At 40.2% G+C, this 16,017-nt stretch overlaps 1 protein-coding gene across 1 annotated transcript in view; it reads left to right on the top strand.

Annotated features, from left to right (window-relative positions):
• The window catches only part of BEND2 (BEN domain containing 2), a 62,774-nt gene that overhangs the window by 4,778 nt on the left and 41,979 nt on the right, over positions 1-16,017 (top strand). Inside the window, exons 3-5 of the mRNA XM_045089203.1 lie at positions 2,477-2,659; positions 9,314-9,456; positions 13,644-13,718. Of these exons, the coding sequence (XP_044945138.1) occupies positions 2,477-2,659; positions 9,314-9,456; positions 13,644-13,718 (401 nt within the window). The remainder of the gene's footprint in view (positions 1-2,476; positions 2,660-9,313; positions 9,457-13,643; positions 13,719-16,017) is intronic.

Genomic DNA, 16,017 nt, shown 5'->3' with positions numbered 1-16,017 from the left:
AGATATGGCCACTCATTAAGTACTTGGTGTTGACTTCTTGGGATGTATTGATCCTTTATCCTTTCTCTTTCCCTGTCAGAGGAAGCGGGGGTCCTAAAGGACCAAGACTTTGAATTTAAAGGATTGACAAACCAGCAGTTGATTCATTATGACATCTTTTGAAATTGAGATTTGATTTCTTGAGGCTTTGGTGGTAACCACGTTTGCTCGAAGACAGCGCAGCCTTGTTTTATTGTAAAAACAAACAAGCAGAAAGAAAATAAAAATGAAGGTGTATAAAAGTCCCCACGTAAAGAGCCAGTTCTTTGCTTTGAGAGGGCAGACGAGACTTAAAAAGGAGTCGGAGGATACAACAAAATGTGAGGACCCCTAGAAAATAGGGGTGCCCTTCCAACCATGCTTCAGGGCCCATCCCACCTGCTGTATGACTGAGCACCACTGTTTGACAGAAAAGGCTCTAACGTAGTGTGTTGGGAACCGCCCTTTTGCCTCTACCCACTTCTCCCCAAATTGGGACTGCTTTGTGGTTTTAGAACATTAAGTGGTAAACTGATTTAATGTTTACAGATAATGATTTTATAAGCAACTCTTCTGCACTGTGTTTTCTAAAGCAGGGCTGGGCTCGATTTAGTTTCAAGCCTGCCTGCTGCAAGGACTGGTCTCTGGGATACAGTTTTGGTGGCATAAGCTCTCACCTGGCCAACTTTGTCCTCTCTAAAGTTTGACATGGATGTGGAAGGACTTCTTTTGAGAGTTCTTCTGGGAGATTTAGAAAGTATTGTTCAATGTATTGACACAGTTTTGCTAGAAAAGCAGACCAGTCTGGCCACTGTCACCTGCTGTGTTTTGGGTTGGATTTCTTACAGTGGTCCTCATGTGAAAGGAAGGTTGCAGTCTGCATCACTGTGAACTGTGCTGTATCTGGTTAAGTTCAGGGCAACTTGGATCCTTGCACGGTAGAAGCATAATCTTCAAAAAGCTTCTAAATGTTATGTCTTGGCTCATGGAGGTTATGTATATACCTAAAGGAATTAATTGGAATTTTACAAATTTACTGAGAAACCTGGGTGGAGTTGTCAGTAGTTTTACTGGGTCTAGTGTGAAAAATCTGTTAACATATAAAAGCTTGTCTTAAAAATAAAACTTCAGTTACCTTTGTTATTTTCTTCTGATTATGAAGTCTATAAAGTTTATTGTAGAGAATCTTAACAAACACAAGAGAAGTCTAATGAAAGTCATTTTGCCACCCAGAGATAGTGACTACGAGATAACAACTGGTATGTTACATTCTGTTCGCAACATTAGGATTACATCATATTTTTTCTGCTTTGACCCTGCTTTTAATGCTTTAACCCTTCCTGCCTGACATTATTTCACCAGCATTTCTGTTATCACTAAATGAGAATGTGTTTCTCATTGGCAGTATGCCATAATTTATTTAAGCAATTCCCTTTTGTTTGAATAATTAGGTAGCTTCTAATGTTCCATTTTTTCCATGAAGACTATTAAGTAGATTTCACAGCGAATCTCCAAACCTAGTCCTGTGTTTTTATGGATGAGAAAACAGAGGCGAAAGAATAAATGTATCTGGCCAAAAGGTCATACCTTTGGATGGCTAAAGAGCCTGAATTGGAACCCATATCATGTGATTCCTAATTCAGTATCATTTTCACACCAGCACATTCCCTTACACTGGCTAATTACTCGATTCTAAAGTTTTGGTCTATTTCAAATAACTGTATTGAATCCAAGTTGTGATGCACAGTGCGCGTGATCTGCGAGTTAATACTTCAAGCTTAAACATGTTCTTCTTTTTCAGGCCAACCGTAAAAAGTAAAACAGCCTGTTCATGTAGCATACATTTTGCGTGGTGTGCTAATTTTCATGGTCATTAGAATGGTTTATGGAGTTGATATTTCACATCTCGTTTATTTGTGGCTACTTATTTTATGTTTTGTGAGATTCAATTTGAATTTGTTTCATAACAATAGTTATGACTGTGTTTTATTTCTATATTATTTATTATCATAAAGATTAATATTAAGGTTTAGAGAACATGTCCGGGAACTCATGGTCAGTAGAGTGTGGCTATGTAACGTTAGCTGTATCATTTAAAAGTTAAAAGCGTATCACTGAACACAGAGCAGCGTGGGCTAGGTATTTACATTTCTTAAATGGGGAGAAATTTACTGCTCTAAAATTGGAAGTACTAGAAATACTAATGTATGTGTGTATATATACACATATAAATATATATATATGTACACACACATATATATTTATCTGTATATATATCTCAAAGCTTCATACAAAGCAATTTATTTCTTAGCTGACTTGCAGGGATTAGAGACATGAAAATATTTAATGTTTTTTCAGCTAAAATGTTTTTTAAACACTCCAAAACTTTATAAGGTGGTTTCTTCTAGACACTGATTATTTTATGTGGTATCTAAACTTTCTCTTTGCTTATTCCTAGATTATATTATTATAACTGTTGAGGATGACAGTGAAGGCGATGATGACATTGGTGTTGTGATAATAGAAGACTCTGAAACAGAACTTACAGAGAACACACTTCCCACTGATGGCATGTTGACTATAGAACCAAATTTTCAAGCCAGCCATGATAACTATCAGCAACTATCCCAAATGAGATATGGTAATTTTGTTCTATTTCCTTCTCCACAAAATTTTTCTCCTTGGTCCTGATATCCAGTAAATTGCTTAAATATTCTTATAACTTTTACACTTGTCAGTTCTTATCAGGACAAGTTTCATGGTCATGTCACAGTGCTTACGTGTGCTTGCTTTTTCTGTTCATTTAAGCTTTGCCATGTCTCCTGTTCCATTTTCACTCTATGGAGCTGGGAGGGTAGCCTCAGAAAGCGTTGGGAGAATATATTATCTGTCTTTGAAAAACTGTTTATAGCTGGTAACTCTGACTGTAAATATCTGGTGGCAAAGGAAAACTGAATTTATGGGAGAAACAACTTGGATCAAGAGTTTGTTGAACAGATGACACAATTATCTATGTAGATCTAAAGAAATCTGTACAAACTGGAACTAATAAGCAATTATAGCACGATTGTGTGATACAAGGTTAATAGCAAAAGCCAATCCCTTTCCTATATATCCGCAGTAAACAGCTGGAACTTGAAATTAAAAATGCAGCACCCTTTACATTACTAACCCAAAAAAGAGTCCATGGAAAGTGAAGTCTTGTAACCAGAAGTGCAGTAACTACTTGGCCTTTCAGTGGCTGCTTCTCAGTCACAGCAGTGAAAGAAATGTGAGGTCATTCACCTCCTCCCTCACACACAGAGCCCAGAGACTTAAGCCCTTGGAACATTTCTTTGTTAGCTATGGGACAATTTGTTCTTTGCCCTTTGTGTAGAAAATTGGGTTTCCTACTCCTTAAAAATGTTACTGCTTAGGGATGCCTGGGTGGCTCAGTTGGTGAAGCATCTCCCTTAGGTTCAGGTCATGATCCTGGGGTCCTGGGATCAAGCCCTGCTCAGTGGGGAGTCTGCTTCCCCCTCTCCCTTTCACCCTCCTCCCTGCTTGTGTGCTCTTTCTCGCTCAAATAAATAATTAAAATCTTAAAAAAAAAAGTTATTGCTTAGATCGGAGAGCAGCAAACTGTTTCTGTAAAGGGCCAGACAGTAAATATCTTTGGCTTTACAGCCATAAAGGCTCTGTTGCAACTGCTCAACTCTGCTGGTGAAGAAAGCAGCTGATATATAAACAGAGGAGTGTGATGTGTTTCAGTAAAACTTTACTTACGAACACTGAAGTTTGAATTTCCTATCATTTTTCCATTTCATAAAATACTCTTTTGGTTTTGTTCTCTAATCATTTTTGAAACTAATTTTTCATATTAAAATAATTAAAATAGTTTTTTGATATTTTATATTTAATCTCCATTTTTAGGAGTTACTCAAATTTTATACACTTCAAATACAATTACATTTTAATTTTTTTTAAGTAAGCTCTATGCCCAGTGTTGGGGCTCGAACTCACAGCTCCAAGATCAAGAGTTGCATGCTCCACCGACTGAGCCAGCCAGGCGCCCATTTTTTAATCATTTCAAATGTAAAAACAAACAAACAAACAAAAAATAGAAGCATTCTTAGCTTGTGGGCTACATAAAAAATAGGCAGCAAGGTGGATCTGGCCTGTAGGCTGTAGTTTGCCAACCCCTGATCGAACTGACGTCAAAACATGTTGATAGCACTTGTCTTCTGTTCTGGTTTTAAAACTATGTGCAGAACCAGCAGAATACTTTCTAGTGTGTTACAGAATGTCTGGCTGATTCCAGAAGCCCTCTTTAGTGGGAGAGAACTAGGAGACTTTTCAAATGTGGATACCCTTTGACTTATCATTTCTACATCTAGGACTTTATCCCACAGAACTATTTGCAGATGGGTAAGACTGTTCAGCAGTGTTCTTCACATGAGCAAAGCTTGAGAAGTAACTTGAATATCCGTGAATTAGGGACTAGTTCAATGAATCATGGCCTATCTGCATGATAGAAAAGTCAGAGGCAGGGCGCCTGGGTGGCTCAGTGGGTTAAAGCCTCTGCCTCTGCCTTTGGCTTGGATCATGATCCCAGGGTCCTGCGATAAAGCCCCGCATCGGGCTCTCTGCTCGGTGGGGAACCTGCTTCCTTCTCTCTCTGCCTGCTTCTCTCTGCCTACTTGTGATCTCTGTCTGTCAAATAGATAAATAAAATCTTAAAAAAAAAAAAGAAAAGTAAGAAGCTGTTAAAGGGGTTGCAGTATATCTAAAAGTGTTAGTTTGGAAAGACCAATACATGTTTAGTAAAGAAAAGGAAGTTGCAATGCAGTCCTTATCGTCTGATCCCTTTTATCTTTCCAACCAATGTAAAAATTTAGGATAAGGGATTTCAGAAAAGTTGGCCAGGTAAATTTTTACTGTGGTAAAATATACATAACATCATGCTTCTTCCCTTTGTTCTTTTAATATGATGTGTTACGTTGATTGGTTTTTCTTTTGTTGAACCGCCCTTGCATTCCTGGGATAAATCCCTCTAGGCATAGTGAATAATCCTTTTAATTTGCTACTGGATTACATTTGCTATTATTTTGTTGAGGATTTTTGCATCTGTATTCATAAAGGATATTGGTCTATAATTCTCCTTTCTTGTAGTGCCTTTTTCTAGCTTTGGCTATTGGGCATTTGGGTATTGGGGTAATTCTGGCCTCATAGAATGAATTAGGAAGTGTTCTCTCTTTAGTTTTTTGGAGGAGGTTGAGAAGGATTGGTGTTCATTCTTTTAATGTTTGGTAGATCCACCAGTGAAGCCCTCTAGAGGGTCTAGGCCTTTTCTTCATTGGGAGGTTTATGATGACTGATTCAATCTCTTTACCTGTTATGGGTCTGCTGAGATTTTCTATTTTTTTTTCTTGAGTCATTATAGATAATTTTTTAAATTTATAAAAACAAATTGTTGAGGTGTGTGGGTGGCTCAGTTGGTTAAGTGTTTGCCTTTGACTAAGGTCATGGTCCTAGGGTTCTGGGATCAAGCCCCATATTGGGCTCCCTGCTTAGCGGGGAGCCTGCTTCTCCCTCGCCCTGTTGCACCCCCTGCCTATCCTCTCTCACTCTCAAATAAATAAACAAATAAAATCTAAAAACAGAAACAAAACCAAAAATCCCTAAATTGTTTTCTTATATAACATTAAGCACTTAGAATATATATAGGATTGAGGCACCTGGCTGGCTCAGTAGTTAGGGCATGGGACTCATGGTCTTGGGGCTGGTCATGAGTTCAAGCCCCATGTTGGGCATAGAGCCTACTTAAAAAAAAAAAAAAGAATATATATATTTATATATTATGTATTTTTATTATTAAATATATTACATATGCAATTATATTTTCACATATAAATATAAATAATAATTATTAATAAATAGTAATAAATATTAGTAATAAATAAATAATATAATTTTATGTATATAAAAAGAATATATATGTATTTTCCATAAAATGGAAGAAAACCCAGTTGATAATGGCTACAACTAAATATTAAAAATCCTAAGGAATAAATGAACAAAAATAGCAGAATCTGTATGAAAGGGGAGCAAATACTTTAATGAAGGTCATAAAATAAGACTTGATTAAGTGAAGAGAAACAAATTGTTCCTAGAGGAGAAAAAACACTCTTATATAACTTAAAAAAAAAGATCTTGGAAAAATATGTTTAAGGGACAGGTGGTATTTTACCATATGAAACACTAAAACATTTTAAAAGTTACAATTATTAAAATACGATGGTATAAGTTTTGAAATAAGGAGCCAGATTTAATGCAGCAGGAAGCTCATAAAAACAAAGAATTTGGAGTTAATGCACTGTAGTATTTTAGTAAGAGAAACATAGTAAATCATACTGGTACAGATGCTAACTATTGGCAGAAAAAGTCCATTGGATTTCACCTCATATCACACACTTAAATAATTTCAAGATGGATTAAAGAGTTGAATATCTAATGAATGGAAGTATAGAAAACTAGGAGAAAATCTAGTTGAATGTTCTTCTATTCCTAGTGAAGACTAAGTGTAACAGTAGTTCAAGAAATCGTAGTAACATTAATGAATTTGGTAAAATAGAAACCCTCCCACTATCAGGGGGAGCGAGCACAAGCAGGGGGAGTGGCAGGCAGGGGAGCTGCAGAATCAGGCTCCCCGGTGAGCAGGAAGCCCCATGCAGGGCTTGATCCCAGGACCCTGGGATCATGACCTGAGCCAAAGGCAGATGCTTAACCCACTGAACCACCCAGGTGCCCCTTTAGGTAGATTTTTTATAGAAATCTATCACACACAAAAATATGCACAAATCACAAATACTCAGCTTAAAGACTTTGCAGGTTAACACAAGTATAAGCAGCACCAGCACCAAGAAATAGAAGGTGCGGAGCCCCAGAATCAGCCCTCACCTCCCTTCCAGTCTCGGGCCCTCTTGTGAAGCAGCACTATCCTGACATTTCCCACCACTGATGACTTTTGCCTATTTTTGAGCTTCAGAACAACTGAATCATACACAATTCACTCAGGTTCCTGGACCGAGTTCCAGACTGTGTTGGTCCTGGTGCTGAGGGCTTCTCACCTAACACCAGGCAATTCCTGGACCCAAGCCGGGTGTCTGAGTATTCAGCTCAATTCTGACACTATCCACCCAGGGACAGCGTCAGGTTCCACATGTGCGGGGCTCAGTCCCACAAGACCGCACCCCCCTTCCCCTACAGGCACCAGTTGCAAGCCTGGGGCATTACCCAGTCTTCTGACTCAGTGACTTGAACAGGTTCCCGTGACCCCCTCCTCCGGTTTGGTTAATTTCCTAGAGCAGCCCACAGAACTCAGAGAAACATTTTACTTACCAGATTGCTGGTTTATACAACCGTGGAACAGCCGGCCAGAAGCGATACGAAAAAAGAGGCATGGGGGAAGGGGGGGGCTTCCACGCCCTTTCCGGGACCACTCTTTCCAGATCTCCCTGTGCTCACCAACCCGGAAGCTCTCCAGGACCCTGCGCTTTGAGTCTTTACAGAGGCTTCATTGCATAGGCATGATCGATTAAGCCATTAGCCACTGGCAACTAACAACCTCCAGCCCCCTCCCCTTCCTGAAGGTCAGTGGGTAGGACTGAAAGGTCCAACCCTCTCATCCCAGCTCCCTTCCGCCGGGCGGCCCAGCCCTCAGCCTTAGGTGATCTAGAGGCTTTACACTTCATTAACATAACAAAAGACACCTTTATCACTCTCCTCACTTAAATTCCAAGGGTTTTAGGGGATCTGCCAGAAACACGTGGAGACCAAATATGTATATATATATATATATTTTTAAATATTTATTTATTTGACAGACAGAGATCACAAGTAGGCAGAGAAGCAGACAGAGAGAGAGAAGGAAGCAGGCTCCCCGCTGAGCAGAGACCACCCCACCCCCATGCAGGGCTTGATCCCAGGACCCTGAGATCATGACCTGAGCCAAAGGCAGAGGCTTACTTAACCCACTGAGCCACCCAAGTGCCCCATGTATATATTTTTTTAAGATTTTATTTATTTGAGAGAGAGGGATCGCTCGCCTGCATGAGCAGGGGGTGGGGCAGAGGCAGAGCGAGAAGCAGGCTCCCCGTTCAGCAGGGAGCCCACCTCGGGACTCCATCCCAGGACCCTGGGATCCTGACCTGAACGGAAGGCAGACACCCCACTGAGCCACCCAGGCCCCCAAAATATATATCTCTTAATATAACTCATAATTATATACTTTGGCGTCTGGCTTCTGTTCCGAGTTGGGGCTGTGAACTTCTTCCCTGTGTATCAATAGTTGGCTCGTCCTCATCGCTGTGTAGGCTTTCTTTGTGTGAAAACACCCCGGTTCAATTATTCATTCTCAGTCTTACAATCCGAATAAAACAACCAGTTTAAAAAATAAAAATTGAAGTTACACCTCAAATTGGAGTTAGTTTATCATTGAATTTTCCCCACCGTGTTGGCTTGCCTTTATCTAACTTGAGAGTTAATTTTCCTTCACTCTGCTTCTGATTGCTTCCCTGGCTCAAGATGGCTAATGACATCTAGGTCTGTCACGCAGGTCCCCCTCCCAGGACAGTGATGCCAGCCCCCAAGGCTCTCCTACTACAAGACAGAATATGGGAACACTGCATTCTGTATCTTTTCCTCGTTATGGAGTTCAGAACCATCACCGAGCCTACAGCATTCTAGAATATTCTGGGGCTTATATTTCACGTACATTTGTTTAGGTTTAATATGAAGTGTAACTAGGGAAACAATTATAATCTTAGAGTTCTAGTGACTTAGAGCTAATGTGGACCAGTTCTCACCCGGCAGATGAGGAGGCCATGTCTTTGTGGTCTGCCCAGTCCACACTGTGGAGGGAGTGGCCCATGCCAGAATAGACTCATGACTCACATTTGGAGGCCTGCTGCTTCCCTAAGTAAAAAGGTTTTGGGGGGCTCCTTTCAAAAAGCAGTTAGGTTCTCTTGTTATTTGTTTCCAGCATTTACTCTGTAGCCTTTCGGTTGTGAAGCGTTCATTTCATAATTTAGAATTTGTGTGTGATCTTGATTCTTATTCCTAGGAGTGGCAACCTAGCCCTTCAATTTTTAAGGGTATATTCTACATCACTACTGGGAGAGTTATTGTTTTGTCACTCTCTAAAATTCAGCCAGGACTCCGGTTCAGTTTGAGTGGCATTTGGAGAACATATCCCTATTAAGTTGATGACGGTAGTAAGTCTGTGAAATAACTTTTTTAATGTGTTGCTTTTCAGGAGTAGGTGGTTTACCAGCCCTAAGTGACCAAGCAGTTCCACAAATGAACCATCTAGCAAATTTAAAAAGATACAGCTCGAACTCAGTGGAAATGGAGCTTCTCTCCCCACAGCTCAAAAGAGGATGCTCATCTTTTTTAAGGGTGGGTAATATGGTTTGTATATTAAATTGAATATCTTTTTTTTGTTTTTTCATTCTGCTTTACTTCTTTTTTTTAAATTGAGTTTAATTTCATGCAGTGAACGGTTCAGTAGTTTTGACAAATGTGTATACCTCTCTCTGCCATCAAGACAGAGAACACTTCTACCATCCCAGAAAGTTCCCTCATGCCTCTCTCTTCCCAGAATGTCTCTCTACTCCCAAACCTTGGAGAAACAACATTCTAATATTTTCCCCATTATAGATTATTTTTGCCTGTTCTAGAACTTTATATAAACAGAATCATACAGTATGTACTCCTGTGGCACAGTCTCTTTTTCTTAGAATAATGTTTCAGAGATTCATCTGGTTTTACTGACATTTCATTCCCATTCATTGCTGAGTAATATTCTGTTGCATGAATGTCATAATTTGTTTATCCCTTCTCCTTTTTTTTTTTTAAAGATTTTATTTATTTATTTGACAGACAGAGATCACAAGTAGGCAGAGAGGCAGGCAGAGAAAGAGGAGGAAGCAGGCTCCCTGCTGAGCTTGATCTAAGACCATGGGATCATGACCTAAGCCTAAGGCAGAGGCTTTAACCTTCTGATCCACCCAGGCACCCCTCCCTTCTCCTTTTGATGGATACTTGGGTTGTTTCCAGTTTGGGGTATTATGAGTAAAGTGGCTCTGAAGATGATTATGGAAGTGTTTTTGTGAATGTATGTTTACATTTAATTTGAGTAAGGACTCAGGAGTACAAACACTGGGTCACAGGATAGATAAAGTTTAGAAGAAACTGCCAGTTCTTGATGTAGTTGTACTGTTTGACAATTCCATCCTACTCTGCCGTGCTTCTTGATCTCTGAAGTAGAATGAAATAGATTATTAGACTATATATAATCTAGCTTACCAGAAAATATATTTACTTACTTATATAAGGATGAGGACATTCGTAAATACCTAAGTAGTACAGGCACTTCTAACAGCCCCACTATGTTCATCTTTGGGAATAATGTTAAATGCCTACTGAGAGACATAGTTACGCGAAAGCACTTTGTGAAAAGTATAAAGCATTACACAACGGTAAGATGGCAATATTGTTTCTATAATGACTAGTCTCTTTTGTAATTCCATATAATTTTTGTTGTCTAATAAGTTGGCAATGCAGGGCTGATTGATAACATTTTAATATAAAAACATTAATATTTACTTGGTATGTTTATATTAAAATTATTATTATAGTTCATAATTCATCCTTAGAGTTGTTATAATTAAATATAATGGTTATTTGCTGTCTGTCTACTTACTTATACCTTCTTTTATTCCAAAAAACAATTTAAGGCATCTTAGAGATTAATTGATTGAGAAAAGGTGGGGCCTTAGTGCTTCTTAGATTGTCCACAGAGTGTCACTGTTGGATTATTTGAGAATCAAAAGCCATAAAACCTTTGGTTCTTTGTTTCCGGTTGGAAATACTTGCTTTTAAAGCAGTTCTGGTGCCAGATTACTAGAAGACTAGTCTTTTTACCCTGAAGTACGCAAGGGGTTAAGCTTGGTAAAAATGGTGTCTTAAGTGTAGTTGGGTGAATGAGAAAATAGTCAACAAGTACACTTGACCCTTGAGCAATGTGGGCGTTAGGGATGCTGACCCCTGCACAGTCGAAAATCCACGTGTAACTTGGACTCCCCCAAACCCATCTACTAATAGCCTACTGTAGACCAGAAGTCTTACCGATAGTCAATTAACACGTATTTTGCATGTTATATGTATCATATACTGTATTCGAACCAAAAAGCTGGCTAGAGTACAGAATGCTAGTAAGAAAATCACAAGGAAGAGAAAATACGTGTATAGTATTGCACTATATTCTTTGAAAAAAAATCCATATATAAGTGGACTCGCACAGTTTACCCCCATGTTGTTTAAGGGTCAGCTGTATATCTTTGTGTGTTGCTGTAGTATTTGCAGTGGGCAAAGGACCTTCGCCTTTGGTGCTTGTTGACAGCAGAACTGAAGTCCTGAATGTTTCTTCAGTTCTTTCTTTTTCTTTTGGTTTATTAATAAATCGTCCCTGGACGAGAACACAAATACCCGATTGGGAAGAAGTTGGAAGTGTCATCAATGAATGCATATCAGACTGAATATTTACATAATATTAATTGCTAATTGCCAAATGTATTCACACTTACTATCATAAGGAAAATGATTTAAGTTCTTTTTCAACCTTCACATACTGTGGAGTTACTCTGAACTTGAGAGCTAAAGGAAATATTTCTCTCTCATGACTAGATGCTTCCATAACAAGACAAATGAACACTTAACCATTTGATTTCCTTCTTTTCCTTGACTAACAGGGAATTCACAGCAGTCTTGTACTCTGAGTAGCTTTCTCATTTTTGAAATAATTTTAGATTTACAGAACAGGGGCAAATATATTACAGAGGGTTCTCGTGTATACACTTCATACAACTTCCCTTAATGTTAACTTACCTTAATGTTAACTTAAAATTATGGCAATTATGTAAGCACAGTACCGTTTTCACAACCACGATATTCACGTCGCTACAGTACTATTAGCTAAACTGCAGTCCTTGTTTGAGTTTCACCATTCTTCCCCTTGTCCTTTTTCTGTTCCAGGATCTAATCTAGGATCCCACATTGAGTTTAGTTTTCTCTCTTCAGTTTCTTCTCGTCTCTGACGATCTCTCATTCTTTCCTTGTCTTTCATGATCTTGACATTTGTGATGAGTGTACATTTACAAATGTACATTGTACAATTGTAAAATGTCCCTCAGTTTTGGTATGTCTGATATTTTTCTCTTGAATAGATCGAGATTATCCATTTTTGGCAAGAACACCACGCAAATGTTGTCTCCTTATTGAATCGTTATCAGGGACACATGGTGTCTGTGTATCTTTTTACTGGTGATGTTATCATCGATCTCTTGGTTAACGTGGTATCTTCTGGATTTTTCCACTGTAAAGTTACTGCTTTTCCCCTTGTGGGGAAATTCCTTAGGCGGGAAGTACTTTGGGGGACTCTGCTGATATCCTTTTTCTCCTCACCATTTTACCCACACTGAGTTGAGTTAGCTTGTGGATTTTACCTGCAATAATCACTAGTATGGTGTTTGCCAAATGGTGACTCTCTATTTGTCTCATTCCCATGTATGTATTAAAAGGAATTCATTTGTCAGGAAGAGCTATCCTTTCTATTCCATTTATTTATTCAATTATGTATTTTATATTTATATGGATGCATGAGCGTTCACTGTATATTATATGAGTTTTTATAATCCCATGTTATCATTATTTTATTGATCAAATTTTCCAACTTTGGTTATTGGAAGCTCCTTCCAGTTGGATCCTGTGGCCTTTTCACATGGCCCAACTTTTTTCTGAGCACTTCCTGATTTTCTGACATCATAAGATGTTCTAGGCTCATTCATACTTTTAGGGACCTAGCCCTGGAATTCACCTCTCTCCAAGGAGCCCTGGTTCCTTTATTGGAGAATGGTATTTAGAAACCATTATCTGGACACCAGATATTTTCACTGGTTGTCTTGTGTCATTGACCTTAAGCCTTCCCAGCGGACAGAGCTAGGAAACATACGTATACTATTCCAAGCATACACATACATCTTTATTTCTATATCTGTCTTTATATATATTATAAACTATGTATTCATGCTATCATATAAGAACTTGGATTTAAGCAGCTTTTCTTAAACCCAAGTTCTTATATGATAACTTCTTTCCTCATCCCCCCCTTTTTAAAAAAAATATTTTTATTTATTTATTTGACAGACAGAGATCACAAGTAGGCAGAGAGGCAGAGAGAGAGAGAGGAAGGGAAGCAGGATCCCCGCTGAGCAGAGAGCCTGATGTGGGCTCGAAACCCAGGATCCCAGGATCAAGACCCGAGCCGAAGGCAGAGGCTTTAACCCACTGAGCCACCCAGGCGCCCCTCATCCCCTTTTTAATCATCTCTTATCTGTTTCATTCTCATGTGAATATGGATTTTGGTTTTACTTTATCTCTGTTTTATAAGATGTTTGAAATGCTTTTGGAATGCAGATGAAAAAGAAAATAATTAAGACAAATATATAAAGTACTGATTTTTCTAGTGCTTAGTTTGGGTCCTACTGATATTAAGCTTTAACTTCTTATTTTTATAATATTAATAGGCAAGCAATTCATTTGAAGGTTTCCATGATGAAAGTCATCAAAACCGACTTACAGAACTACACCACCATTGCAAGGTATCAAATTTCTATCTGTTAAATGTATTTTTTCAAAATTTTGAGTGAAGTTCTTTTTTTTTAACCTCATTTAATGTCATTGTGCTATTAGTAGAAAGTTTGTCATGTCAAATTCTGTATGATTATCACTCTATTGTGACGCGTTTCAAGAAAATTTTCTAGTTAGAAGAGTATCTCTAGGTGAAAAATTTGAAATAAAAATACGGCTTTTTTAGCTTAAACAAAACTGAAAAACCCATAGCTGATTAAATGTCGTTAAATCTCTTTCATCTAAATTGTTTAGTATTTAATTTCTCCAATATTCTCTCTTAAGGAAATTAGCTTAGTTCAGTGAAATTTAGTCTGTGTCTAAATGCTTATCAAGATTTCTCAATTGAAAGAAAATGGCAGCATCCCATTGTTTTTTTTTTTTTTAAAAGATTTTATTTTTATTTTATTTGACAGAGAGAGAGATCATAAGTAGGCAGAGAGGCAGGCAGAGACAGAGGGGGAAGCAGGCTCCCTGCTGATTAGAGAGCCCGATACGGGGCTCGATCCCAGGACCCTGAGATCATGACCTGAGCCGAAGGCAGCGGCTTACTCCACTGAGCCACCCAGGTGCCCCCATCCCATTGTTTTTTAAAGAGTATATCTTACGTAGTTTTGAGGGGATTTTGTGAAAGTTAGCATGCTGGTAGAGATTGATGGGGGTAATTATCAAGGATTTTGTGAGCTGCATCCTCTAGAGGTAATGGAAGTTTATTTTTTAAAAACTAGTTGTTAACATACAAAGTTTGTTGGATTAAGATGAGCTACCCAGTCTAATAAAGTGTGTTTAGGTGAGTATCACTGTTACTGAGAGCAGAAGTGGACTGCTTCAAAGGAACATAGCAGGTCTTTGGGGAAGGAGGTATGGAGGGTGGGCGGTGAGGGGGGGGTTCGGATTTCCAGGGGGGCCATTCCCGGCCTGCCTCATGTAAGCACCCACGACCCCCAGGCTGCCACTGCTCTGCCAGGGCCTTCTTTCTGAGCGATGGTGCCAGATGTGGTGAGCTAGAACGTGGAGGAGGAGAAGTGCCCAGTGTCCCATCCCAGCCCCGAAACGGACCATCGGGGATCCTCCCCGTTTCTCCCGGCGTGCGAGCTCTCTCCTTTCTTCAACCCCTTCCCTTACCGGCCGAGACCGGTCGCTGTACACTTCCGTCTTTTCTTCTTCTGTCCTTGCCCAGTGTCCTCTTCAGGAAGATTCCAGCCCTGTGCAGGCTGGGAAGCAGAGGGGGCGCCTGCCGGGATCCCTCCACTGTCCCGTGGCCCTTCGCCAGCACTCTGGTCAGCTCCCTCTCCGTCCCCTGCAAGCTCCGGAGGGCCCGGCCCTCGCTGCTTATTTCAGGGAGGCCAAGGTGGGGTGGAGCGTGAGGCTCAAATCCCTCTGAGTCGCAATTCCTCTCCCCACAGCCAGCCACTAGGCTGGGATCTGTCCTTCAGGCATCTCCCTCTATATGGCGAAGGCGGTCCTGTTTTCTGCCTCTGAGCCTCTTTCCCTGTGCCAGGACGCTTCCCTTGGTCAGTGGCCCCCTACTGGCCCTTCGGCTTCCGTCTCCATCACTCTCCGCATCCCTCCCACAGCTTCACCTCCGCGTGGGGCCTCCGGTCCCTCTTTCTGTCACGCCTTCTCTCTCCTTCCCTTAGGACAGCCGGCTCTTTGGACGTCATTTATGTTCACTGTCTACACATCTGACTTCTGTGTTCTCTCTGGGTATTTTGAATCTACTATTCCTTCTGCCCTCTCTGCCCTTCCGTGCATCTTTCCTGGTGAACACCGTCTCGTCTTTTAGTCCTCAATGGGGACATCTCCTCTGACAACACTGCCACGACCGGTAGCCTGGGTTAGGTCTTCCTGTTCTGTGCACACGTGGCCTCCCATTCTTACCTGTGTCGTAGCCATCAGAGCCACAGCAATAATATGACTATTGATGGATGGTTGAGCACTACTGGGCGCGTTGTCATGTAGTATTGTTGTTAGGATGGGAGTACTAACACACCACAGCGCCTCACTTTGTCCTTGAGAGAACTCTGAGATTCTCATCTGGATTCTATACATGAGGAAATTAAGGCACAGAGAAGTTAAGTGACTCGCCCAAGGTCACACAGCTGATAAGCTGCAGAACGCTAGTCCTTGCACCCAGGCGTGTTCCCCTAAAGCCTGCACGGTTCACCTCAGTGCTGTCGGTCATTGGGTCACTTGATCATGCACCAGAACCACCTGGAGGGCTCGTGAAAGCAGATCGCTGCCCCTGCTCTCAGAGTTCCCGATTTAGCA

The sequence above is a fragment of the Mustela putorius genome, unplaced genomic scaffold (genome assembly GCF_011764305.1).
Source record: "Mustela putorius furo isolate JIRA1106 unplaced genomic scaffold, ASM1176430v1.1 tig00003836_pilon_pilon_pilon, whole genome shotgun sequence".
Lineage (NCBI taxonomy): Eukaryota > Metazoa > Chordata > Mammalia > Carnivora > Mustelidae > Mustela > Mustela putorius.
The sequence above is the reverse complement of the archived record's forward strand: the minus strand, read 5'-3'. Positions and strand labels throughout refer to the sequence as shown.